Here is a 26,003-nt window from a genome sequence, read left to right on the forward strand (position 1 = left end):
GTGGCACACGGGAAATGGCATGGCATGGCGTGGCTTGGCACACATGGCACGCGGGGAATGGCATGGCATGGCGTGGCTTGGCACACATGGCACGCGGGGAATGGCATGGCATGGCGTGGCGTGGCACACATGACACATGGGGAATGGCATGGCATGGCGTGGCGTGGCACACATGACACATGGGGAATGGCATGGCATGGCGTGGCATGGCACACATGGCACACGGGGAATGGCATGGCATGGCATGGCTTGGCACGCAGGGAATGGCACGGCATGGCATGGCTTGGCACACATGGCACATGGGGAATGGCACAGCATGGCATGGCTTGGCACGGCACACGTGGCACATGGGGAATGGCAGGGCATGGTATGGCTTGGCACACGTGGCACACGGGGAATGGCATGGCATGGCATGGCATGGCATGGCACACGGGGAATGGCATGGCATGGCATGGCATGGCACACGTGGCACGCGGGGAATGGCACAGCATGGCATGGCTTGGCACACATGGCACATGGGGAATGGCAGGACATGGCGTGGCTTGGCACACGTGGCACACGGGAAATGGCATGGTATGGCATGGCTTGGCACACGTGGCACATGGAGAATGGCACGGCATGACATGGCTTGGCGCACAGGGAATGGCACGGCATGGCACGGCACGCAAGGAATGGCACAGCATGGCGTGGCATGGCACATGGGGAATGGCATGGCATGGCTTGGCACACGGGGAATGGCACGGCATGGCACGGCACAGCACGGCATGCAAAGAATGGGACAGCATGGCATGGCATGGCACGCAGGGAATGGGATGGCATGGCATGGCATGGCATGGCACACAGGGAATGGCGTGGCATGGCATGTGGAGAATGGCATGGCATGGCAAGCAGGGAATGGCATGGCATGGCAAGCAGGGAATGGCATGGCATGGCACAGCATGGCACATGGAGAACGGCACAGCATGACATGACATGGCGCACAGGGAATGGCATGGCACGGCACATGGGGAATGGCATGGGGTGGCATGACATGGCATGGCACACTGGAATGACATGGCACGTAGAACGCGTAGGGAATGGTGTGGCACGGCGTGGCACGGCTTCACACGGCACACGGCACGCGTGGCCCGTGCAGCACGGCGTGGGACAGCAGTGCCCATGCACGGTGTGGCACAGCGCAGCAGGGCGCGTGAAGCGTGGCGCGGCAACCGCATGGCACAGCCCATGGTAGTGGCGGTGCCGATGCCACCCGCGGTCTGTCCCCGTCCCCTCTGCCTGTTTACCTGGGCCCCACCTTTGGGGACTCATTAGTGACTGCGACAAGCGGGGGGACGGGGGGGGGGACAGACAGGGGGACAGGCGGGGGGACAGACAGGGGGACAGGCATGATGCCTGCACGCCTTCCCTCCCTCCCAGGCCTGTGGGGGCACAAAGGGGGCTCGGTCCCCACCCTGCCACCCCCCCGGGGTGGCCCCAGAGCCCCCCCCGAGCCGTGCCCGGGGTGCCCCCGGGGACACCGGGGTGGCAACAGCCTCCCAGCAACAGCCCGGTGCTGCTCGCAACGGCGGTCCCACGGTCCCGGAGGGGGGGGGGCACGTCGGGGCGGGGTACCAGTCCCTGGTCGGTGCCAGGCACCGTGTCCCCCTCTGTCCCCCTCTGTCCCCCTCTGTCCCCCCCTCACCCCGTACCCCCTCACAGCCCAGACCCGGGGACCCCATCTGCCCCACTCCCCCCTGGGCTGCCCTCCCCGACCCTGTCCCCAGGCTGTCCCTGTGTCCTGAGGACCGGGATGGGGGTACCCGGGGTCCGCCAGTGTCCCCCGTGTCCCCTGTGTCCCCCGTGTCCCCCTGCCCGGCGTGTCCCCGTGCCACGGGTGTCCCCATGCCGCTCTCCGGCGGACGGGGGTGCCTGCGTTGCCCCCGCGCCGGGGATGGGGTGTCCCTGTGCCCCCGATGACGGGGTTGGGGTGCGTGTCCCGGAGAAACGTGTCCCCTGTCCTGCTGTCCCCGGGGACCCCCGCTGCCGCGCTGATTCCTCCCGGCCGCCAGGGGGAGCGGCCCCGCCCGCCCCACCCCACCGCCCCCGCCGGCCGCTCCCGCTGGGCGCGCGGCGCGAGGGGCGGGGCGAGGCGGGGCGGGGCGGGGCGGGAGCGTCCGGCGGCCATGGCGGACACCGAGAAGCTCAACCTCGACTCCATCATCAGCCGCCTCCTGGAGGGTGAGCGGCCCCGCCGCCGCCGGGCCCCCCCCGGCCCCGGCACCCCTAACACCCCCCGGGACCCCCCCGGTGGCCTCGGGACCCCCCAAGAGGCCGAGGCAGTGCCTGAACCCCCCGGGGGGGGGGCCCGGGCCGGGCTCGGCGGGGGCGGTTTGGGCCGCGGTGGTTGGAGGGGGGGGCAGTGGCTCGGGGGGGGGTCCCCGAGGGGCACGGGCCTGTCCCCCGGAGCGGGGGGGGTGCTGGAGCTGAGCCTGGGTGGGAGGGCCTGGAGAATATGTGGGGCAGGCCTGGGGGCTGTGTGTCGGGGGCAGGGAGAGGTGGGGGGGTCTTGGGCCTGTTGTTGGGGGGCTGGATATTGGGGGCTGTGCAGGGGATGGGGCCTGGGTGTGGGGCTGGGAGGCTTGGGAGGCAGCAGGGAGGTTTGGGGGGTGGGGGGGTTTGAAGGCCCAGCGGTCTGAGGGGGCCCTGCCACAGCCCCCGGCTCTGGCAGGAGAGGGGAGCCCTGGGGTGGGGGGTGATCCATGCCCACCCATCCTGGGGCAGGCTAGGACCCTCTCTGGGGACACACACACACCCCCGAATCCCTCGTGCCCATCGCTCCTGCCAGTCTGTGGGCATGGGGTGTGCCACGGCGCCAATGCCTGTCCCTCAGTGCCAGCGCGTGGGGTGCATGTGGGGCGCTGGTGGGGTCCCTGACGCCTGTCTCTCTGGTGGGCCCAGTCCAAGGGTCGCGGCCGGGGAAGAACGTGCAGCTGACGGAGAACGAGATCCGGGGGCTGTGTCTCAAGTCGCGGGAGATCTTTCTCAGCCAGCCCATCCTGCTGGAGCTGGAAGCACCCCTCAAGATCTGCGGTGAGAGCTGACCCGCTGCCACTCCAGCCGGGCACCCCGGGCACAGGCTGGGCCAGCCCCCGGGACGGGTGCAGGGGCCAGCTGGGGGTCCCAGCGCAGCCCTGTGCTTCCCCAGGGAGGTGGATGGGCAGCTGCGGGGTGGCGTTGGGGGGGCTGTGGGGAGCTGGGGTCCCACGCACCCCCTGTCCCCCCCGCCAGGAGACATCCACGGGCAGTACTACGACCTGCTGCGGCTTTTTGAGTACGGGGGCTTCCCCCCCGAGAGCAACTACCTGTTCCTGGGCGACTACGTGGATCGGGGCAAGCAGTCGCTGGAGACCATCTGCCTGCTGCTCGCCTACAAGATCAAGTACCCTGAAAACTTCTTCCTGCTGCGCGGCAACCACGAGTGCGCCAGCATCAACCGCATCTATGGCTTCTACGACGAGTGTGAGTGCTCGAGCTGCGGCCGCGTCCCCCAACAACCCCTCTGCCATCCCCGCGCGCCCCTTAACCGGTGGTGTCCCCGTGCTGTCCTGCACCAACCCCATCTACCGCTGCTGTGACCAGGGGGAGTCCCCCTGCCACCCCCATGTCCCCCTGTCACCCCTGTGCCATCCCTGTACCCACAACCGACCTGTACCACCCCAGTGCTCCCAGCACCGTCCATACTGAGTGTCCCGCGCCTGCCCCATACCCCTGTGACCCCCCGCTGACCACCTCTACGAGCGTGCACCCCGAGGACGCTCCCTGCGTGACGCAGTGCCACCCCATGGCATTTCCCCCATGCAGCCGGCGCTCTGCCGGGGCTGGTGGGTCTCTGGGCAGCTCTGTGTGCTTCATCTGGGGGGCACGAGCGTACGTGGGGGCTCACGGGGAGCCCCACACACTCCTGTACCCCCAAAGGGGCAGCACTAGGCACCCACACCCACTGCCTTGCAGGCAAGCGGCGGTACAACATCAAGCTCTGGAAGACGTTCACCGACTGCTTCAACTGTTTGCCCATCGCCGCGATCGTGGATGAGAAGATCTTCTGCTGCCACGGAGGTGGGCACAGTCCTGCCCGGAGCTTCGGGGAAGCAGCCGCCGGGGGCTGGAGGGGGGGACAGGAGCTCTGTGCCGATGCTTTGGGGGGATGGGGGGTGTTGCCGAAGAGGCACGGCCTGATGCACCCCCCCCACCTCCCCGCAGGGCTGTCTCCCGACTTGCAGTCGATGGAGCAGATCCGGCGGATCATGCGCCCCACGGATGTGCCGGATCAGGGCCTGCTCTGCGACCTGCTCTGGTCCGACCCCGACAAGGACGTGCAGGGCTGGGGCGAGAACGACCGCGGCGTCTCCTTCACCTTCGGGGCGGAGGTGGTGGCGAAGTTCCTGCACAAGCACGACCTGGACCTCATCTGCCGGGCGCACCAGGTACCACCGAGCACCCCACTACAGGCCGGTGCACCCCTCGGGGTGGGGGGATTTGGGTCCCCGGTGTGTATCAGGTATGGGGCAGGCCTTTTTACCCCAAGTATTTGCCCCTCGAGGGCAGTATTTGCTCTTGGGGCTGCCTGGGTCTGTACAGGTGGGGTTCCTGGGGAGGTTATTTGCCCACAGAAGGGGATGTTTGACCTTGGGGGTGTTGGGGGGCTCATAGGGACTGTGTGGGCAGGACCCCTGGGGGTATTTGCCCCGGGGGGGGGTGGGTATTTGCCCCCGGGGTGCCCGGCTCAGCGCTGGCTCCGATGCCCGCGCAGGTGGTGGAGGACGGCTACGAGTTCTTCGCCAAACGCCAGCTCGTCACCCTTTTTTCGGCGCCCAACTACTGCGGAGAGTTCGACAACGCGGGCGCCATGATGAGCGTGGACGAAACGCTTATGTGTTCATTTCAGGTGGGCTGCGGGCGGCACCAGCGGCGGGGGGGGGAAGGTGGGGGGGCTGCGGGAGGGCCCCGGTTCCTGCAGGGAGGGGGGGCTGGTGCATCCAGGGCTGGGAGGGGGGCAGGAAGGAGAGCGGAGGGGGCCCCTGGTGCCTACAGAGTTGGGGGGAGCCTCCGCCCTCGAGGCAGGAGGGGGCACAGCGTGCAGCCCTCCCCTCATCCCTTTTCCCCCCCACCCCTCAGATTTTGAAGCCGGCCGACAAGAACAAGGGCAAATACGGGCAGTTCAGCGGGCTGAACCCCGCGGGCCGCCCCGTCACCCCTCCCCGCAACTCTGCCAAAGCCAAGAAATGAGCCGCAAGCCACCTCCCCGCCCCGGCCGGGGCCCGGCCCCCCGCCCTCAGCATCAGGTCGCTTTTCTTTCGACTCGTTTTTTATTTGTATGATCCTGCCCCCCCCCCTTGCCACGCTCCACCGAACCAAATACAGCCCCCCCTTCCAGGGCAGGGACCGCCGGGGCGAGGGGGGAGCCCAGAGCCCAGCCCTGGGATGGCAGTGGAGTGGGGGGGGCAGGAGGATTTTTTGGGAATAAACTTGTAATGGGTCGTGGGGGGTGCCTGTGTTTGGGGGCCGATGCTGGGTCGGAGCGGTGCCCGTCCTGGTTGGGGGGGGGGGTCACGTAGGGGTGGGGTGCTGTCAGCTCTGCTGCGCTCTCGGGGCTCTCAGTAGTCACCATCGCTGTCCTCTGCCAGCACCTCCTGGGTGGGGGCTGGGCCGGGCCCCCCCGGCGTCAGCACCGAGCCAAAAAACAGGGAGCGAAACTGTGGGGAGAAGTGGGGGTCAGGAGAGGGGCTGTGCCTGTCCTCCTGCCCCCAGGCACACCCATCCCAGACCTTCTTGTGAGGGGGGGTCCCTGGCACAGCTCCTTCCTCTTCTTCCTCTTCCTCTTCCTCCTCCTCGGGGTCGCTTTTGGCTGGATGTGGGGTGCGCAGGGGGAAGGTGGGGCTGGGGGGCACCCCTGAACCCTCCTCGTAGGTGCTGGTTTCCATGGCAATCATGTAGGCCTCGAGGTCATCGGCGAAGTCATCTGATGGGGCGGGCAGGTGGGACACGCTGTTGGGGAGAGAGCAAGGAAGCAGGGGCAGAGTGGGGACCGTTCACTCTGGTGCCTACTGACGGCAGCCAGAGGGTTAGGCTGGGATGGTCACCCTCCCCAAGGGTGACACAAGCCACGCTTACCCGTTGGTTGTGGGGGGCTGCAAGTCATTTTCCGGATCCGAGAGGGTGGCCAGCACCAGGTGGACCTCCAGCACGGCATCATCCAGGGTGAAGACCATCGGCCTAGGGGCACAGAGGGCCTGAGGTGGGGGGGGACAGGGGCAGGGCTGGCACAGGGGGGCCGGGGCGCCCGCTCCTACCTGCCGGGCACGTCGTAATGGATGGTGAGGGGCAGGTTGGAGGCCTCGGCGAAGGTCAGCAGCCCCTGGGGACAAAGGGGAGGTTGAGGGGGGCCAGGGGGGGTGACCTGGGGTCGGGGGGGGGAGGGTGGCGCACCCAGGCAGGGACTCACACGAAACTCCTTGAGGCAGAAGGTGATGCGGGAGCCCGGGGCCACGGCCGCCGTCTGGAACTCGTCCTCAGCCAGCCACAGCTCTGTCACCATCGTCTTCCTCGGCTCTGGGGGGGTGGGGGGGGAAGGAGGTGGGTCAGGGGGCCGTGCCGGCACCCCAAGGTTGGGGAAGGGGTACCCCCGCCCCGCCGGGCTCACCCGCCTCCTCCTCCACGTAGTTTCGGAGGCTGATCTTGCCCCCGGGGCCAGCCCCCAGCGTCACCTCAGCCAGCGTCTGGGGGAAGTGAACCACGGCCTCCGCCAGCACCCTGTGTGCACATGGAGGGGGGGGCTGAGCACCCCAAACCCCGCAGGGCCAGCCGGGGTCCCTCCTTCCATCCGCCCTCATCCCCCCCACTGCCACCCCAGTGTCCCTTTTGTGCCACCCACATCCCCTTTGCCACCCCAGCCTCTACCCGCAGTCCGTCCCGGTGTCCCCGCGCCGCCGCCAGCCCCGCTCAGCTCACCGTGCCGGGGCGCAGAGGCTGTTGGCGCAGCGCTGGGTGTCGAAGACGGCCTGCAGCCGCTCGCACTCCTGGAAAGCCAGGTTGTGGGTCTTGGTGACGCCTGGCAAGGGAAGGCACCGGCTCAGCGAGGCGGGACGGCGGTGCCTGTGCGTGTCCGCGTCTCCGTCGCCGGCACTCACCGTATTTGCAGTGGAGCTGCACGACCAAGCGGTTGGCTCGGGGTTTGAGCAGGATGAGGCATTTCCCCACCGTCTTCTCCAGCGAGGGCAGCGAGCGGAAGACGCTCAGGAAGGACTGCAGGCAGGGGACGGATACGGGGACGGTCACCCTGTCCGGCTCCACCCCGGAGCAACGGGGAGCTTTGGGGGTGCCGGGCAATGGGTGCTGCACCTTCATGTGGACTTTGCATCGGAGGAGCTCTCCGTCGGGCTGGGGGCCGCCCGGCTGGTACAGCTGGAAGAAGAGTGGCGCGAAGAGGAAGGAGGCGAAGGCTGAGCGCGAGGAGTTGACGGTGCGCAGGGACAGCTGCGGGGACACACACACACGCATGACACAGAGTGTGCTGGCACCGCTGGCCCCCAAAGTGGGGACGGAGGGGGGCACAGGTGGCCCCCCCCCAGCTCCCAGCCTGGTTCCCCGCCCCGGTGCCCCGTACCCCGCTCTCGGTGGGCTCCAGGTAGAGCTCGTCCCCGATGCGGGACAGGGAGTGCACGGCTCGGCCGAGGACTGGGGGGGGCGAGGAGCGGGGGGTGAGGCAGGGCACCCCCGTGCCCCCCCCGCACCCCCAAACCCCCCCCCGGCCCCGCTCACCTTTGACGTTACCGCCAGTGACGATGCACTTCATGGCGCGGGGTCAGGGCCGGGCACTGGCACCGGGACGGCACGTGGGGGCTTCGCCCCCTGCCTGCCCCGGGCCCCGCCCCCGAGTTGAAGCCACGCCCTCAGCCACGCCCCCCGCTCCCGAGGCCACGCCCACACCAGGTGGTTGCGTCCGGTGGTGGCCTCACCGTCGTCGTTCCCCCCCCCCCCCACCTCGATGGACGCGCCCAGTTCCGCCCCCCCCACCCCGCTCCGGAGCTCTTCAGCAGTGCCGCTCCCCCCCCCGGCGGCCCCTCAATGCTCTCGCCCGCCCCCCGCCCCCCCCCCCCCCTTATCCAGCCCTCAGTGGTTCCGCCCGCTTCACCGCCGCGCCGGCACCTTCCCCGCTCCCGCGGCGCCCTCGCCCGCCGCCTTCCTATTGGGCGGGAGCCTGCCTCCGTCCCGCCTCCAGCGCCCGCCGATTGGTCGGCGCCGCCGCGTGACGGCCGGGCGGCGTTCTTAAGCCGACGTTCTCGCGCCGGACTTCGCCTCACGTGACCGGGGGCGGCCCCTCCCCGTCCTCCGGACGCCCGGCGGCGCGCGCGGGCAGGCCCGTCCCCCCCCCCCACCTCGTCGCTCGCTATTGGGCGGCAGGGCGCAGGCGCCGCCGGCCGTTGGAGTGACGTGCCGCTCAGCCAATGGGGCCTCGACGGCCGAGCGGCGGGTGTGCGCCCCTCCGCACGGCTCCCTGGGCCCCGCTGGGGCCCGGCCGCGCTCCCGGGCCCGGCCCCGGGCCCCAGCCTGCCCTCGTCCCGCCGCCAGGCCCTCCTCCTGACCCCGTGGCCGCCCGCCTGCTTCCAGCTCCCTTGCTGGGCCTCGTGAGTGGTCCCTGGGCTCTCCCCGGGGCCTGTGGCCCACCAGGCCCCAGCCTCTCCCGGCAGGATCCGCTGGGGTCCCCGGGCCTCTCCGAGGGGCCTGTGCCATCCCCGAGGGCTTTGGTAGCCCCAGCCTGCTCCATGGCTCTCCACAGGACCCAGCCTGCCTCCCCGTGCCCACTCCCCCGCTCTCAGATGCATCCTGCTGGGGCTCCAGCCGCCCCCTTCTCCCTGGCGAGCAGCCCCTCGGGCCTGGCTCCCCCTGACCCGGGGCCAGGCCGCCCTCCGTCAGGCTCACCCTCTCCTCTCGTTCCCGTCAGCTCAGCCCCCTCCATCAAGCTGCTGCCGCCAACCCCTTGCCCGCACCCCCAGGGCACGGTGCTCCCCGGTGCCCACCCGTGGGCCATGGGAAGGGCTGCAGCTCCCCGGAGCCAGGCAGCTGCCCACACAAGGGAGCCCGGTGTTGGGGGGACCCCTGCCCGGCGCCTGCGGGCCTCTGCCTCCCAGGCAGTGGCTGAGGGCACACGGGCATGCAGGGCTGCTGTACCCAGGTTGGCAGTGGTTAACGGTCTCTCCGTCCCGCAGGTGCTGCTGGCTGTGCTGCGGTGGAAAGCGGGAAGCTTGTACCTGGAAGGCCAGCGCCGTGCCTGAGGTGGGCGACAGTATGAAAGCGGTAAAGAGGGTAAGGGGTCCTGCCGGGGAGGCTGGGTGAGGGGGAGCTCAGCAAACCGCTTTCCTCACACAGGCAGCCAGCCCGGAGCGACTGGCTCTCAGGTTGGGGCCTCGAGGGAGGCCGCGGGATCTGGCTGCGAGGAACTTGACTCGCGCTCGCAGCGGGGTCCTTCAGCCGGCTCCTGCCGGCGGCAGGATCAGCGGCTGCCCAAGTCCCTCCTCCTGGGCTCGATGGCCGCGGAGCCCGAGCCGAGGGGCCCCAGCACACGGCCTGCGGAGCGGGGCTGGCACCTGAGAGGGGAGGCAGGGAGGGGGGCGCAGAGCCCCTCTCCCACGGCTGCCATCCTCCAGCACGCAGCCACAACCTCTCCTCCTCCTCTTTTCGGTCTCAGGTGTGCTGCTGGTGCTCAGCGCTTCTCCGAATGCCCTGCATCCAGGATTTCGGACCCGACGCCCCTCGGCAGCGCATCCCCTCCAGGTACGCAAACTTTCGACCTTTGTGGGGCCGCTCTGCGGGCCAAGCCACGTGTGTGCGGCTGGGCTCGGACCGCAGGCGGGGAGCTCGGGGGACTCCCAGGCCTGCCTTGGCCTGGGCTCGGGGTCCGGGCCCCCGGGGTCGGCTGGATCTGGCTCCCTCCGCCCCTGGGGTGAGCACTGGCTACTGGCCCCTTCCTCCCAGGAGGAGGACGGGATTGTGTGTGAGCGTCCGTTCCAGCTCTGGAACAGCAGCCGGGCTCCTCTGGAGCCGACGTCCCCAGGAGGGGCTCTGGCCTCGGGGCTCGGTGTTTTATGGGGCTGCGGATAGGACGCAGCTGGCTGCGGTCGTGACACACACACCTCAGCGGTGGCCAAAGCCACGCGCACCCCTCCCTCTTCCCCTGGCTGCCCTGAGCCAGTGCTGACGAGGCACTGGGGACCGGGCTGGATACGGGCCGGGGGCAGGAGCCTGGCAGCCCTCTCGGGGGTCTGGCACCCCCACGCTCAGCCCACCCCCACTCCGCTTCTCCCAGCACACCCCCAGAGTTGGAGACCCTCATCCCTGTCACCTTCCCTGCCATCCCTGGGTGCTCCCTCCTGCCCAACGGGCTCGGGGCCGTCTCCCAGTGCCGGCGGCTGCCCGCTCCCCCGAGAGCCACAGCTTCCTTCCCGGCACAGCGTCCCGAGCACATGGCGCGGTGCCCTCGCCCAGCCAGCGGCGCGGGGAGACAGACGGCCACAGCTGGGCTCCTGCTCCCTGCCCGGCAGGAGGGGACAGGTGCCCGCCGCCGAGCCCGTCGTCTGCTCGGTGCCCCGAGACATCCCCCGGCTGTGCCCCAGGGGTTCCCCCGAGGAGCCAGGACAGTGCCCTGCCTGCCCCAGCCCACAGCTCGGAGGGGCTGCGGGTGGTTTGGGGCTAAAACCCTCCCCGCTGCGGGGCTTTCTGGGTCCGTCCTGGCACTGGGGGCACTCAGCAGCCCCTCTTCTCTCCCTCCTCCATCTTCCAGGGGCCCAGGGCTCTGGTGCAGCCCCGGATGTCGCGGATGGCGCTGGATGCAGAGCTGGGGGCCGCGGAGGTGGCCAGGTAGGAGCGCGAGGGGCAGCGGGCAGGCGGGGGCCGTGGCGCGGCTGCGGCGCGGGCGCGGGCGGCGATCTGCCCGCCGCAAAGGTCAGCAGTGGGAGGCAGGGCCGGCAGTGGCGCCGGCGAAGGGACCCGCGTCGCCCGGGCTGGACGAAGGTGAGGTCAGCTGCCCACGGCGCTGCCGGTGACGTGGTCCCCGAGGGCAGAGGGGGGGCACGGGCCTCACCCACGCGGGGCCTTCGTCACCGGCTGGTGCCCCGGGCTGGGCAGGCAGGCAGGGCCTGCGGAGGAGGAGGAGGAGGATGATGATGATGATGCCTGGCTGCGGCTCTCCAGCTGTCTGACCTGCCGGTGCCTTGTGCCCGCCTTGTCCCGGGGCAGGGGCTCCATCTCGGCACCGCCGGCTGGCACGGGGCTCTCCGGCAGAGGAAGAGTGGGCTGGGGAAGCCGGAGGCAGCAGGAGAGTGGGGGGTCTTGCGCTCACCACTGGGCTGCTGGCTGTTTGAGGGGGCCGCCACAGCGCTGCGGGGTTGGGGGGCTCATGCCACGTCCGCTGGCTGCGTTACCCTCCTCCTCCTCCTCCTCCTCCTCTCCTCCTCCTCCTCCTCCTCTCTCAGGTGTTGGCCCAGCATGAGCCATGCAGCCACAGAGCTGGAAAACTCACCAGGAGCGACCTCAGCGCTGCCTTTTGGGGAGGCAAGGACTTGACGGCCCCCCCCTCCCCGGGGCTGGCAGCCGCTCCCGCAGCCCCCAGCCGCGCTGCAGCCCCCCGGGACGTGAAGCGGCTTTTCCCAACTGCTCCACGCTGCTGGCGGGGGGCTGTTTGCTCAGGGCAGGGGGGGAAACCAGATACCCTGCACCACCGCGGCTGGGGAGCCGGAGAGGAGAGGCTGGCCCCACGCTGTGCGGGCAGGGGCGGAGGTGGGGACCCCCTCCGGCACGCTGCTGGGGAGCTGGCCGAGGCACCTTCCCTCCACGGAGCCGCTCTCGCCGGCTTTTCCCGGCACGAGAGCTCGGGTACCTCTGTCCCGGCGTGGGGGCTTGTCCCACCAACACCTCCACGGCCCCCACCCTCACCCTCGGGCTGCGGCAGCCCCCCGAGTGAGCGCTGGGGAGCCTTCTCATCTCCGTGGCTCGCTGCCGGTCTGCAGGGCTCACCGCGTCGCCTTCCCCGCGGCGAGCGAGCGACGGCATCGCCCGGGCTGGAGAATCCCCCATCTTAACCGGGGGGATCCAGAGCCCACCCCACTGCCCTGGAGCATGTCTGTTGAGTGCTTCCTCGCGGATTCACCACCAAATCTGCGGCTCCCAACCATAAATCACCCCGGCAGCGCCGCGGTGTGCGTCAGCGCGTGGTTTATCTGTACGGGGCGTCCCTAAACCCCAGTTTTGGTGGGTTCGGCACCAAGGGTCCCTGTGGATTTGGGTGAAGGCTGTCTCGGGGTGCTCCAAGCAGGCATCCCGCTGCTCCGTGCCCCGGAGAAAGCCGGGAGGAGGCGATTGCTGCAGCAAAGGAGCCGGGAGGGCTATGACCTGGCCAGGGCTGGGGCCGGAGTGGAAACGAATCCGTCTTTTACCTCCCGGCCCTTCCCGGCGCTCCCGAGCTGCGCTGGCCGGCCAGCGCCTTTGTTTTAAACAAAGCTTTTTCGGGGGAGCCAGCGCAGGCGAGGACGTTCCCCTGGCCGCCGAGAGAGCCCCTCCGGCTTCCCCGGCCTGCGGCGGGGATACGCCGCTCGCCTCCCTGGCAGCACCCACTCGTGGACGAGGTGTGGGGTGTCTGGCTGTGGGATCACCCCCTTCCCCTGCTGCTGCGGATGTGGGGCTCCGGCAGCGGCTCAGCGGGGTTTTACACCGCGCTTGGCCCTGGTGGGGTGGGGGGGGGGGGGTGTCTGCCCTCGCCCCGGGCACCCACCCCGTGTGGGTGAGGAGAAACACGGGGGTCAGTGCCGATGTCCCCAGGGGTGCCGGGTTGGGGTTCGTCCTAAGGGGGGGGTTAATTGGGAAGGAGGCGGCTGCTGGCTCTCGCACCCCGCAGGAGGAGGGCTGGGGCTGGAGGGGGGGGGTCTTGTACGGGATCGGGCTCCCCGTCCCCGCGTGGCCGTGGCGGGCAGCCCGCGGGACCAGGGGCACCGGGGAAGCTTCCCCCCGCCCCGGCACGGAGGGGTCCCCCCCCCGGCAGCCGGTGCGGCGGGCGCGGGGCTGAGCCGCCTCTGCCCCCCCCCCCCCAACCGCCCCCCGAGGGGCTCCGGCTCGGTCGGGACCCGGCAGCGGGACCCCCGACGGCCGCACTCCACCCCCCCCCCCCCCCCCCCCCCCGCCCCGCACCGTCCCCGCTCCCGCCGCTCACCTGCCGCCGCCCCGGGGCCGTCCCGGCGGGGCAGCGGCCGCGGCGCTGCGGGTCCCCGCGCTCCCGTCCCGTCCCCGGGGCCGGGGGTCCGCGCCCCCCCCCCCCCCCCGCGCCCCCCCGGGAGCCCCGGTCTCTTTGCCGACCGAGCGGCAGGGGAGGGGGGGGGTTGGCCGTGCCCGAGGAGAGGCGAGGACAGCCTCCCTCTGTCTGTCTGTCTGTCTGTCCGTCCCGCCACCCGCCTCGCACCGGCCGTCCCCCGCTGCCCGCCCGCCTCTGCGCCTTCCCATCCCTCCATCCGCCCCTCCCCGCTCCCACCTCTCCTCTGCCCCGGCCCCTGCCCGGGGGGGGGGGGGGGGGGCAGGCTGGCACCCCCCACACCCCCCCCACACCCCCCCCCCGCCCCTTCGCCCCGGCCCCGCTGCGGGGCGGCGAGAGGAGCCGCTCCGCCGCACCTCGCCCCGCTCCCCCCCCCCCCCCCGCCTCACCTCCCCTCCCCGGACCCCCCCCCCTCCCCCGGGGGAACCGGGCTCTCGGCGTGCGGCGGCGGCTCTGCACGTCGGGAGGAGAAGAGGCGAGAGAGGCTCCGACCGGCAAATGGGAGCCGGTAGTCCCGCTCCGGTGTGCGGGACCGCTGTCTGTCTGCCCGGGACCCCCCAACCACGCACCCACCGCCCCGACCCCGCGCCTGTCCCGCATGGAGCTGCGAGCAGGTAGGAGACCCCCACCACCCCCCACCACCCGCACCGGCCCCCGCCACTAACAAAAGCCGTGCGGGAGCCAGAACCGGGGGGTGAAGGGAGGGAGAAAGCTGAGGGGGGGGTCCCCCCCGTCTTTCCCGGCCGGCAGCACCCGGGACCCCCTTCCCTCCCCTCCCCAGCGCCCTCCGCGGGGCCGGGGCTCGGTGCAGCCTCCCCACCTCTGCCCGGCACCGGGACCCCGGGGATGGGGAGGGGGGGGGACAGGCCGGGGGGAGAGGGAGGGAATGAATGGAGCCCGCTCTTGTGTACAATTGCATCAAATACATTCTTGAAAGCAACCTGGTTCTGCTTAACACTTGAATTTTGAAAAAAAAAAAGGAGCCGAGGAGGGAGGCAGCAGCTTGGAGAGGGTGGATGCGAGAGCTCGCCTCTTTTTTTTTTTTCTCCCTTTTTTTTTTTTTATTCTTGCATTCCTGGACACCAATCAAAAGAGCAAATCAAGGGAGGTGGAAGGGGGAAAAGGCGGCGAGCGAGGCAGCCGGAGCGTGGTGCGAACCGTGCACGCACTCACCCACCGAAAAAAAAAAACCCAACACAACCCACCCAACCCGGACAGGTTTTTTTTTTTTTGCCTTTGGCTTTGTTGGGGTTTTTTTTTCCCCACCTAACACCCAAGCGAACCCAAACCAAAACAAATAAGGGGGAAAAAAAAAAACCAAACCCAAAAACAAAACAACAACCCAACCAAAAACCAAACCCAAGCGAGCGCAAGCGAGCAAGCGAGCCAGGGCAGAGGCGAGCAGGCGGGCTCGGGGCGCGGAGCGAGAGCCAAGCCCCCGCTTTGGGCTCCTCTCTGCGCCTTCCGCCCCCCCCCAACCCCACCCTGCACCCCGACTATGCTAAATGTTGCTGGGGAGCTCTCAGGTAAGACCGAGGCGTTGGGTGCTGCCGGCCGGGGCCGGGGCGGGGGGCTCTGCCTTGCGCTCTGCCTGCCATGGTTTTTCCTTTCCGAGCCACTGCTGATTTTAATTTGATGTGATTAAAACGTCTGTCTGGCTTTGGGATTGATTTAAGACTTTCCCCTCTCCGGGTTTCTGGGGTTTTTTTGTTGTGTGGTTTTTTTTTTTTTTTCCCTTTCTCTCGTTCCCTCTTTTCCATGCATGTTTGTGATTACCAGGGAGGGAACCGCCGCTGAGCACGGAGAATTAAACCCCAGGACTGACAGAGGGGAGGAAAAAACGAAAGTCCCTGGATTTGGGGAGGGCAGGAAGAGTTATTTTTCCTGCCCGGGGCTGGATTTTGGGGTTTGCCTCGGAACGCCTTTGCCGGAGCGGGCGAGATTCCTCCTGAAGACGGCAATGGGATTTTGGGGTGCCGGGGAAATGTCGCTCTCCGGAGGGGACTGTCCCTGGGGCTTCGGTCGCGGTTGCGGGATGGTTTTGTTCCCCCGGCCCCAGCGGGCGCCTCGGGGGTCCCGGGAGAGCCGGGGCGGTTGGGGGGCTGGCCAGCCCCACGGCTCACCGGGATTGGGGGCTCCTCGCCTGGAAAGGACGGGGAAAATGCTGGAAAACACCCTTAAAAGGTCAAACCGTGGGCGCCGTGAGGCTCCCCCGGGCTCCCACCCGGTGGGACCGGGGCCGGGGCAGCACGAGGCCGGCGCCGGGTTTGGCTCCAGCTCCCGCGGTGCCGGCGTGACGCAGGACGGGCAAAGCGGGGCGAGCGCCGGGGAACCGGAAAAGCGAGGGCCGGGATCCCCAGCGGCTCCATCGCCCTCCCTCACCCCTTCCTCTCCCCTTTCCCGCCCGCCACCGGGGCCGGTGGACGTGGCCGGAGAGCCGGTGGCATGACCGGACTCGGGGCCTGCGGTCAGCCGGTGACCGGCAGCGGGACGGGCAGGAAAGGGGACGCCGAGCCCGGCGTGGCAGGAGGAGCTGCGGGGCGAGAGCCTGACCGCTGCCGGCTGCCCCGACCCCGCTCCCCGTTTTGGGCATCCCCGGGAGGCGGCAGCCCAGTCTTTCGGCCCCGGCAGGACTCGGGGCCGCTCGGCAGCACCGGTGTCCCCGCGCCTATTTAGCAGGCTGCGCGAGGGCACGGTGGCGGCGCACATCTGGGCTGCATTAGGCGCAGCCCGCGAGCAGCCTCCGAAGGGAAATGCGGAGGGCTCTGCTTACAGGGCCGGGCTGGGGGAAGATTTATGCCCTGCTAAGTGGCACGGAGCTCCATAAATCACCCCCCCGGCCCCGCTCCTACCTGCTCGGCCCCGGGGCAGCGCCCGTCCCCGCCGTGCCATGGGCGCTGGCATCCCGCCGCCTGGCATGGGGTACCCGTGGTCCCTCGCCCACCTGCCGAGCACCAGCGCCGACACCCCGGCAGGCACATGGGGATGCGCTCGCCCCGGCACAGATGGGACATCTGGGCGGCAGCCGTCCTGGCATGTGCCGGCAAGCCGCCAGCCCGGCAGTGCTGCGGGTGACACGTGGCCCATGGTGACGGAGGTGTCTTGGGCTTGGCCAGGGTGCTGGGGGACATGGGGCCAGCTCGGGCATCAGGGCGTGGCCGTCCCCGGCGGGCACAGCCGTGCAGAGCTGCCAGTCCCACGCTAACCCGGCCGGGCAGTGTCCCCGCGACACGGTGGCGGCTGCTGGCCGGGAGATGCCAGCGATGGCAGCGGGGCTGGAGGTGCCAGGGGATGGAGAGGGATGTGCCATGTGGGGTCCCGCAGTGCCACGTGGGCTGGCACCAAGGGTCCCCTGCTCCGCCGGAGAGGGGCCAGCCCGGCTCCGCCGGTGAAACACCGGAGAGCGGTGCCCGGGGGGGGCCGGCGGTGGGCAGCCCGCGGGTTCGGGGGGGCTGCACGGCTCCGTGACCTGCGCCGGGAGGGCTGGGAAGGCAGCCGGGGTGCCTTGCGCGGCTCACGGGTGCCGGCCGGTGCTGGCGGCGGTGGGTGCCGTGCCCGTACCGGACTGGCTGTGCGTGCGGGACGGCGGGGTCTGGTTGGGATTAGGGGGCCTGCGCCCCCCTCGCCGGCGGGGGTGTTTCCATCGTGCCGTTGGCTGGAGCCGGATGGGAAATCCAGGCCCAGCTAATTACGGCCTCGCTGGAGTCTCCCGTGTGCGGCCGCATTTATAAACACACGGAGGAGACAGGATGTAAACACTCAGCGCTGCGAGCGCAGGCACGGCCCGACGCGGGGGGGACGCGGGGCTGGGCTCCCCCCGCCGTGCACCCACCCGCTCCCCGGCCCCGCACGCACCCGGCACGGCGGCTTCGCTGGCCGGGAGCCGTGGGGGAACGAGGGGCCCGGTGGGGAGCCGGTGGGCATCGGGAGCTGCAGGCAGGGCTGATGGGGTTTGGTGGCTCCCGGAGAGCCGGGAGAGGGGTGGGATGGAGGCACGGGCTGGGAGCAGGCAGGTGGTATCCCGTGGGATGGGATAGGGACCCCACTGCAGTGGCTGTGGCCACTTGCAGGGAGCAAGGACGCACGTGTCCTTGCCGTCAGTGCTCGGGGACCGCCGTGACCGCTGATGTCCCGGTGCGTGAGCATCCTCACGTCTCCGGCTCCACAGGGCTGCTGCTGAGCCCGCCCGACGCCACGCCGTCACCTCCCCAGCCGCAGCGGGGTTAAACGCCAACAGCATGGGGACACAGAGGTGTCTGTCCTTGTCCCGTTGAGCATCACCCACTCCAAGAGCCACGGAGCAGTGGGCAGAGGCTGGCTGCCGCCTTGGGATGCGAAACCGCCCCGCGACGGCGCGTGGGGAAGGGTTAAGTGCTGCCGGCCGGGGTGGCAGACAGCCCTAGCCGGGAAGGTGGCCGCTGGCTGTTGCCTGCTCCCTGCCTTGCCCGCGGGCAGGGCTACGTTGGCCTCCATGCCACGTTCCACCACGGGACCTCCCGGGTTGGGCTCTCAGACGAGCGCTGGGGATGGGGCCGCGGGGTGGGATGGGGCTCTGCTCGCCGCTGGACACCGGCCCATCAGATACGGCAGCTCCCGCTGCGGTGCCGGGGGCCGCGGGGCCGCCTCAGCTCCATGCGCTGCCCGGGGCCTCCGGTGCGAGGGTTCCCCCTTCCCGGCTGCCGCCCCCGCCTCGGGCGCCGCTTTCCACGAGGGTTTCGGGAAAACGGCACCCGGGCGGCTTGTGGTCGCTCCTGACCCCGGCGGCTCTGCCCACAGCATGCCCGGGGAACAGCTCACCCGCCGCAGCGGCTGCGCTCCCGCCTCGGCCGCTCGCCGGGAGGTCTGGCCAGCGCCGGCCGCCCGCGCCGCCGCGGGGGTGAGTGGCTTGTGGGAGGGCAGGGGTCCCGCTGGCGTGCCCGGGGCTCAGTGTGCATCCCGGCAAAGGCGGGTGAACGACATCCCCGCCGCCACGCGTGCGAGGGATGCCCATGGCACCGCCGGTGTGTCCCGCCGCCCACCGCAGCCCCTCGGCATTGGCAGCGTGGGTGCCCCGGGGTGCTGCCGGCAGTGCCTGACGGAGCCGGGGGGTGCCCGGTCCCATGTCCCCAGTCGCCCCGGCTCCCCAGCTGCCCCCAGGGCCGAGCGGGTGACCCGGGGCAGCCACGCCGTGAGCTGCTTACGTGGGCTGGGAGCATCCTGGCCGGGCTCCAGGGCCGGTTTTGAAACCCTCGGGCTCTTCCTCTCGACGTCACCGGGATCCAGCTGCGCCGGCCCCACGCCTCCCTCCTCCCTGCCGGGCCGCCGCCGCCGCCATTGTCTGTGCCGGTGCCCAGACATTTTCCGCCCGGTGCCGGGCCGCCGTGACCAGGGTGGGTGAGGGAGAGCGGCTGCTCCGTGGGGCACCCGGCACGGCTGGGCCACCGCCGCGCCACGGCCACCATCGCTGCCTGCACCACTGTGGCATGACCATGTCTGTGTCACCACTGTGCCATGGCCACCGTTGTGCCACCGCCGCGGCCATGCATCCCGCCATCTCCCGGTCTTCAGCTGTCCACCTCTGCCATGTGTCTCCCCATCCCCTTCCTCCCTCCTCCTCCTCCTCGCACTCCTCCACCTCGTGTCCCGGCCACCTGCCCGGGAGCTGCCGACGGCTCCATCCCATCCCATCCCGCTCCGGCCCCCCCCGCGCCCCCCAGCCCAGCTCTCCCGGCTGTGTTTGGTTTGGCCGCGGCAGGGCCAGCGCTGGTGTAAATCCTGTGCTGGAAACTCGAGCCGGCGGCGGGCGAGGGTCCGGCCAGTCCAGCGGTGCCGGGGCTCGGCCAAAGCAAACACCCGGGGGCGGGTGAGTCACCGTGGCGGGGCCCCCCCTCGCCGCCCGTCCCACGCACGCTTGCACGCACGCAAAGCAGGACAGCGGCACGTTCCACGCGCCGGCACTCACCGGCACGCCGGGACCCGGCCACGGGCAAGCGGCTGCACGTGCCCACCGCGGGGCACAGCTGCGTGTCGGGGCGCCCGCGCAGGGCTGAGGTAAGCCCGCAGTGTGCGTGCGCTGGCACGCAGCGTGTGTCACACACGGGCACGACGTGTCACACGGTTTGGCGGCGCGTCACACGTGCGTGCCGCATCACACGCCTGCACGGCGCGTCGCACACTTGTACGGTGTGTCACGCATGCACGGCGTGTCACACGCTTACACGGTGTGTCGTGCATGCGCGGCGCGTCACACACCTTCGCAGTGCGTCACACGTGCATAGGGTGTCACCTGTGCAGCGTGCATCGACACGCTTACACGGTGTACCCCATGCATGCACGGTGTGTCACACGCCTGTGCGGTGTATCACGTACCTGCACGGCGTGTTGCACACCTGCACAGCGTATCACACATGTGCATGGTGTGTTACACACGTGCACAACGCGTTGCACACTGTATGGCACCCCTGCGTGCTGTCACGTGCCTGCAAGGTCCGTCACACCCACGCGTGGTGTTTCACGTGTCTGCGTCACGCGCTGCACAACTGCGCCGTGCGTTGCACGCCCGCGGGGTGTATCGCAAGCGTGAGCAGCGTGTTGCACGCCCGCAGGGGAGTTGCACACCCACACGCTGCTGGGAGCCGGCCGTCTCGCCGCGGCGGGGGCTGGCGAGCGCAGGGGCAGCCGGGTACCCGTTGCGGTGGGGCTGGCGTGGTGGGAGCCGGGGGTGTCCCCGAGGACCCTCGTGCGTCACCGGCGCTTGGCTGCTCCCGGGTTTCCAAACCTCCCGGCGGCTCGTGACGGGGAACGGTGACGCGCGAGGGCACGGCGGGGCTCCCGCCAGCCTCGCTTCCCCGGGGGGCCACCGCGGGGGCTGCCCACGCCGGGAGCCCCGCCGAGCCCTGCGGTGATGAGCCGTGCCGGCAGTGGGTCGAGTTGCCGGGAAGCCCGGCTCTGGGGTGCCGAGAGGTGCCAGTTGGCCGGGAGCATCCTGGCCGCGGGCCGTGACCTTTGCACAACCGCCGGCTAACGAGGCCGGAGCTCGTAAGGCCGCCCTGACGTCAGGGGCGATGACGGGGACCATGCCGGCGGTTTCCGGCAGCCTCGGCAAAGGTCACCCCACACCCCGGCCACCCCTTGGGGTCCCTGTCCCAGCCCCCCCTGTTCCCTCGTGCCCCTCGGTGGGGGTGGCCGGGGCTCCCCACCGGGGCAGGGGCTGCCGGCAACCCCACGGGATGCCCAACCCGCTCCGGCATTGATGGTGGGTGAGTCGCCGTGCCCAAATATAACCCAGCCGTGCCGTCCCGGCGGGAGCACCGCGAGCCGCGCTCGCTCCAGACCATATAAAGGATTGTTGCTGCAGCCCGCGGGTGGGAGCGCGCGGAGGGGAGCCCGGGCTCGGCGGCGCTGGCGGGGTCAGCGCGGCAAGGCGGGGGTCGTCCCCGCTGCACCGGCCGTGCCGGCGGCATCGCTCCGTGTTAACGGCACTGCCCCGGCCGTGCCAAGGCGTGCGGTGCCCTGTGCCAGGGAAGGTGCTGAGGTGCCCGGTGCCAGGGGTTGCTGAGCCGCTTTGCGCCGGGGAAGGTGCTGAGCTGCTCTGTTGCAGGTGTAGGTGCCCCCCTACACGTAGCCCTCCCATGCCTCAGTTTCCCCACTCGCAGGTGGGTCGCCCCGCAGGGTGAGGGTGGCGGTGGCACGGGGGATCCCCGAGGGCTCGAGCCGAAGGACTGAACAGCCCGTGGTGCCGGGGGTCCTGCCCACAGCCGGGGTGTCCCTGTCACCCCAGGCCCAGGGTTGGGAGGAGGTGCCCCCCACCCAATTTGTCCCCCCTCCCTGAGGTGCTGTGTCCCCAACAGGAGATTCTTGGGGGATCTTCACCTTCCTGTGCGCCGCGCTCTGCAACCTGCCGGCGCTGCCCGCCCTGAACTGCACCGAGGAGCTGGGTGCCGGCCAGTCCATCCAGAAGACCTACGACCTGACCCGCTACCTGGAGCACCAGCTCCGCACCCTCGCCGGCACCTACGTGAGTAGGGGGGCTCGCCCGCACCGTACCCCTGCCCGCCCCCCTGCCCTGCCCCACAGCATCGGGGCGGGGGGTTTGCCCTGTCCATCCTCCCCGTGCCCGTCTTCCCTGGGGGATGCCCCGGCTGCTCCGGGCTCCCCGGAGCGGGTACACCCCACCAGGGTCCTGTGCCCACCCACTCGCTGGCACCGTGCACCCCACCGGGCATGGCATGGGGTGGGAGGGTGGGCGATGTGGGGCAGTGCCAGGCGGGCATCCCCGTGGCACCAGCCGGGGACCCCCTGCCTGCACACGGCGCGGGGAGGGCAGCACCAGGGTGAGGGTGTGCACGCGAGCGGGATCACGCATGCACATGTGTGTGTGCACGCACCGGGGTGGCTGCACGCATGTGTGCCTGCACATGTGTGTGCGTGTGCAGCGGTGTGCCTGCATGCACGCGTGCCTGCACACCGCCCTGCGTGTGCATCAGTGTGCCTGCACATGCGTGCGTGCTTGTGCATCGGTGTGCTCGCACATACATGCATGCATGTACATTCGTGTGCCTGCACATACGTGTGTGTGTGAGCGCATCGGTGTGCCTGCACATGCGTGTGTGCTCGTGCATTGGTGTGCCTGCACACACGCGTGCCTGCACATCCGTGTGTGCTTGTGCATCAGTGTGGCTGCCTGCATGCGTGCCTGCACATACGTGTCCGTCGGTGTGCTTGCACACGTGTGCCTGCACATACATGTGTGCGTGTACATCGGTGTGGCTGCACGCATGCATGCATTGGTGCACCTACACATACATGTAGCGCTGTTCCTACACACACGCATGCCTGCACACGCGTGTGCATGTGCACAAACACGCATCCTTGCCAAGTCTCCCTGCCCGTGACTCCCCGGACACGCGTGTGCCGTAGCATGCCCTGTAGTTGCAGGTGATGTCTTTGCGCTGGCGTGCCCTTGCCCGGTGCCAAGGGTGCCAGTGCTGCCCGCCCTCCCCGGAGGGCTGGGGGTCTCCCCTGCCGTGCCCGGCTGCACCCATGCCGGGGGCCAAGGAAATGTCTCATCGGCCGAGGACGGGGGCCCGGGAGCCGCCCTGCACCCTCCGGGTGCAGGGCGGCTCCCGGGCCCCCGTCCTCGGCCCAGGGTGCAAGCAAGGGTGCAGGCATCTGCCTCTCCCTACCCGCCGGCAGCACCGGCTCACACGGAGGTTCCCCATCTCTGCCCTGACGTGCCCCCGGTGCTGCCGGCTCAGCCCCGATGGTGCCGGCACGTAGGGGTGCCAAGCGGTGATGAGGGTGGCACTGCCGTGGGGCTGGGTGCAAGGAGGGGCTGGACGCCATCGATGGGTGCCTCCAGGTCTGCTGGTTGGAGGTGTGGGCATGAGGACCGGGGATGGGGAGACTGGGGGTGTGATAGGGATGGGGACATGGGTGGGAAGGAGACGGAGAGATCTGGGACATGGTGGGCACGTCCACCTGAGGGACATGGGACATGGTGGGCATGTCCACGTGGGGGACATGGGACCTGGGACATGGTGGGCACGTCCACATGGGGGACATGGGACATGGTGGGCACGTCCATGTGGGGACATGGGACATGGTGGGCATGTCCACGTGGGGGACCTGGGACATGGTGGGCATGTCCACATGGGGGACATGGGACATGGTGGGCATGTCCACGTGGGGGACCTGGGACATGGTGGGCATGTCCACATGGGGGACATGGGACATGGTGGGCACGTCCATGTGGGGGACATGGGATATGGTGGGCACCTCCACGTGGGAGACCTGGGACATGGTGGGCACGTCCATGTGGGGGACATGGGACATGGTGGGCATGTCCACGTGGGGGACATGGGACATGGTGGGCACCTCCACATGGGGGACATGGGACATGGGACATGGTGGGCACCTCCACGTGGGGGACATGGGCAGGAGGACATGGAGTCTGGGGACATGGTGGTCATGGAGACCAAGGACAAGAAAGGGAAGGGGACATGGTGGGCATGGCCAGCTGGGGCACACGGAGACCTGGGATGTGGGGGACGTGGAGACTGGGGTCATGGTGGGCAGGGGGACATGGAGACCTGGGAACTGGGAGACACGGGGAGTGGGGACCTGATGGGAAGCAGGATGTGATGGGCAAGGGGATGTAGAGACCTGGGACGAGCGGGACACGGAGACTGGGGACATGATGGGCACGGAAACTTGGGACATGGCAGGCAGGGGGGCGCGGAGACCAGGGACGAGGGGCGCAGTCCCCCACCCCAACCCCATCCTCAGTGTCCCCCGTGTCCCCCCCCAATGCCTGATGGCCACCCCCCCCACCTCCTACCTTGCAGCTGAACTACCTGGGCCCCCCCTTCAATGAGCCCGACTTCAACCCCCCGCGGCTGGCACGGGCCGAGCGGGTGCCCAGCGCCACGGTGGACTTGGACCTGTGGCGAGGGTTGACCGACAACGCCCGCTTGGCCGCCAACTACCGCGCCTACAGCCGGCTGCTCTGCTACCTGCGGGCGCTGGACGGGCAGGCGGGCACCGCCGAGTTGCGCCATCGCCTCGGCCACTTTTGCTCCAGTCTGCAAGGTTTGGTGCTCAGCATCGCCGGCGTTATGTCCTCCTTGGGTTACCCGTTGCCCGCCGGCCCCGCCGGACCCTCCGTGCCCCCCGGTACCCCCGTCGCCCCCAATGACTTCCTTAAGAAGATGGATGATTTCTGGTTGCTGAAGGAGCTGCAGACGTGGCTGTGGCGCTCGGCCAAGGACTTCAACCGCCTCAAGAAGAAGGTGCCACCCGCCGTGGTGACGCTGCGCCTGGAGGCGAGGGGCTTCTGAACCCCCCCCCCAATGCTCCCCCTGCCTCGCTGGGATGGGGACGGGGCTCCTCACCCCAACGGGCCACCACACGTCACCACCACCACCTTGCTGTGCCTTGCGGGATGGGTCTCCTGACCCCAAGTGCCACCAAAGCCACCCATGTCCCCCCCTCCATCACCATGCAGTGCCTTGAGAGATGGGTCTCCTGACCCCAAGTGCCATCAAAGCCACCCCTGACCCCCCCCTCCATCACCATGCAGTGCCTTAAGGGATGGGTCTCCTGACCCCAAGTGCCACCAAAGCCACCCATGTTGCCCCCTTCATCACCAAGCGGTGCCTTGAGAGATGGGTCTCCTGACACCAAGTGCCACCAAAGCCACCCATGTCCTGCCTCCATCACCATGCAGTGCCTTAAGGGATGGGTCTCCTGACCCCCAAGTGCCACCAAAGCCACCCATGTCCCCCCCTCCATCACCATGCAGTGCCTTGAGAGATGGGTCTCCTGACACCAAAGTGCCACCACAGCCACCCTGCATCCCCATCATCCCCTTGCTGTGCCTTGAGAGATGGGTCTCCTGACCCCAAAGTCCCACCAAAGCCACCCATGTCACTCCCCTCCATCACCATGCAGTGCTTTAAGGGATGGGTCTCCTGACCCCACGTGCCACCAAATCCACCCATGTCCCCCTTCCATCACCATGTAGTGCCTTGAGAGATGGGTCTCCTGACCCCAAGTGCCACCAAAGCCACTCATGTCCTGCCTCCATCACCATACAGTGCCTTAAGGGATGGGTCTCCTGACCCCAAGTGCCATCACAGCCACCCATGTCCCCCCTCCATCACCATGCAGTGCTTTAAGGGATGGGTCTCCTGACCCCAAAGTGCCACCACAGCCACCCCGCATCCTCATCATCCCCTTGCTGTGCCTTGAGAGATGGGGCTTCTGACCCCAAGTGCCACCAAAGCCACCCCACAGCCCCACCATCATCACAGTGCCTTAAGGGATGGGGTTCCTGACCCCAAAGTGCCACCACAGGCACCCCACATCCCCTCTGTCACCACGCTGTGCCTTAAGGGACAGGGATCCTGACCCCAAGTGCCACCAAAGCCACTCATGTCCCCCTTCCATCACCAGTGTCCCTTGAGAAATGGGTCTCCTGACCCCAAAGTGCCACCAGAGCCACCTCACATCCCCACTGTCCCAGCATTGTGCCTTAAGGGACGGGGCACTTGAACCCCAAAGGCCACCACGTCCTCCTGTCACCTCGCTGTGCCCAAGGGATGAGGCGCCTGACCCCAAGTGCCACCAAGGCCACCCCATGTCCCCACCATCACCACGCTGTGCCTTGGGGGGGGGGGTGTGTGTGTGTGTGCCACCACGGGGTCCCCACCGCCGCGCGGTGCCCACCCCCCCAGGCTGCCCCGTCCCCTCGGGACTGTCCCCACACCCGTGGGGCTGGGGAGGGCAGCGGTGTCCCCCCCCGCCCCATGGCAGCAATAAGCCCCACCCCCAGGGGCTCCAGAGTGGGTGCAAGCCCCGCCCACCCCTGAAAAGGACCAACCCCCCCCAGCATAGGAATAAGCCCCGCCCTGCCCAGCAGCAAGCCCCGCCCCAGGAGCAATAGGCTCCACCCCTCCCCGGATGGCAATAAGCCCCGCTCACCAGCCTGTGTAGCAAACCCCGCCTCCTTCCTACAACAGGCTCCGCCCCCTGTTGCCCAAGCCCCGCCTCTCCTACGGTTGCCTAGCAACCCACAGGGGCCCCCCCCCGGGAGGGTGGGGCTCTGGGCTGCGGTGGGCGGGGCTGGAGGCGGGGCCCCAGGGCCGCTGTCCCGGTGCGTCTATGAGTGTTTATTTATTGGAGATGTTAT

General features: G+C 69.4%; 3 protein-coding genes across 6 annotated transcripts; 2 read left to right on the forward strand and 1 right to left on the reverse strand.

The window, feature by feature from the left end:
• The first annotated feature begins 2,159 nt into the window (after window positions 1-2,159).
• On the forward strand, window positions 2,160-5,552 carry PPP1CA (protein phosphatase 1 catalytic subunit alpha). Of its 4 annotated transcripts, XM_059825679.1 has the most exons (8): window positions 2,160-2,217; window positions 2,938-3,069; window positions 3,268-3,498; window positions 3,991-4,095; window positions 4,240-4,463; window positions 4,790-4,924; window positions 5,155-5,258; window positions 5,314-5,552. In XM_059825679.1, exons 1-8 carry the CDS (start codon window positions 2,163-2,165, stop codon window positions 5,501-5,503), a joined length of 1,176 nt encoding a protein of 391 aa, XP_059681662.1. In that variant the 5' UTR covers window positions 2,160-2,162; the 3' UTR covers window positions 5,504-5,552. The 4 variants fall into 4 exon arrangements, with proteins under 4 accessions (XP_059681662.1, XP_059681663.1, XP_059681664.1 ...); XM_059825680.1 differs by having other exon boundaries at window positions 2,160-2,250; window positions 5,155-5,349; XM_059825681.1 differs by having other exon boundaries at window positions 5,155-5,349.
• A 52-nt stretch (window positions 5,553-5,604) lies between these two features.
• Window positions 5,605-7,869, reverse strand: RAD9A (RAD9 checkpoint clamp component A). The gene is made up of 11 exons (XM_059825678.1): window positions 7,798-7,869; window positions 7,643-7,713; window positions 7,378-7,512; window positions 7,167-7,281; window positions 6,988-7,087; window positions 6,680-6,789; window positions 6,482-6,588; window positions 6,330-6,394; window positions 6,151-6,252; window positions 5,805-6,024; window positions 5,605-5,732 (listed from the first exon to the last, which is right to left on the reverse strand). The coding sequence occupies exons 1-11, from the start codon at window positions 7,829-7,831 to the stop codon at window positions 5,634-5,636; spliced, it is 1,158 nt and encodes a 385-aa protein (XP_059681661.1). The 5' UTR covers window positions 7,832-7,869; the 3' UTR covers window positions 5,605-5,633.
• A 6,047-nt stretch (window positions 7,870-13,916) lies between these two features.
• On the forward strand, window positions 13,917-24,150 carry CLCF1 (cardiotrophin like cytokine factor 1). The gene is made up of 3 exons (XM_059826030.1): window positions 13,917-13,947; window positions 21,163-21,329; window positions 23,659-24,150. The coding sequence occupies exons 1-3, from the start codon at window positions 13,932-13,934 to the stop codon at window positions 24,148-24,150; spliced, it is 675 nt and encodes a 224-aa protein (XP_059682013.1). The 5' UTR covers window positions 13,917-13,931.
• Window positions 24,151-26,003: the final 1,853 nt, after the last annotated feature.

Source organism: Gavia stellata, chromosome 17 (assembly GCF_030936135.1).
Source record: "Gavia stellata isolate bGavSte3 chromosome 17, bGavSte3.hap2, whole genome shotgun sequence".
Classification (NCBI taxonomy): Eukaryota; Metazoa; Chordata; class Aves; order Gaviiformes; family Gaviidae; genus Gavia; species Gavia stellata.

What these genes read in the sequence shown, in the direction of transcription:
- RAD9A (XM_059825678.1), bottom strand. Translation starts at nt 7,831, where the DNA reads ATGAAGTGCATCGTCACTGGCGGTAACGTCAAAG. An exon ending in GATGCAAAGTCCACATGAAG is followed by an intron (nt 7,282 to 7,377) that starts GTGCAGCACCCA and finishes CCCTGCCTGCAG; the next exon opens with TCCTTCCTGAGCGTCTTCCG. An exon ending in TCTGCCTCAAGGAGTTTCGT is followed by an intron (nt 6,395 to 6,481) that starts GTGAGTCCCTGC and finishes CTTTGTCCCCAG; the next exon opens with GGGCTGCTGACCTTCGCCGA.
- CLCF1 (XM_059826030.1), top strand. An exon ending in GCACCCTCGCCGGCACCTAC is followed by an intron (nt 21,330 to 23,658) that starts GTGAGTAGGGGG and finishes CCTACCTTGCAG; the next exon opens with CTGAACTACCTGGGCCCCCC.
- PPP1CA (XM_059825679.1), top strand. Translation starts at nt 2,163, where the DNA reads ATGGCGGACACCGAGAAGCTCAACCTCGACTCCATCATCAGCCGCCTC. An exon ending in AGCACCCCTCAAGATCTGCG is followed by an intron (nt 3,070 to 3,267) that starts GTGAGAGCTGAC and finishes CCCCCCCGCCAG; the next exon opens with GAGACATCCACGGGCAGTAC. An exon ending in GATCTTCTGCTGCCACGGAG is followed by an intron (nt 4,096 to 4,239) that starts GTGGGCACAGTC and finishes ACCTCCCCGCAG; the next exon opens with GGCTGTCTCCCGACTTGCAG.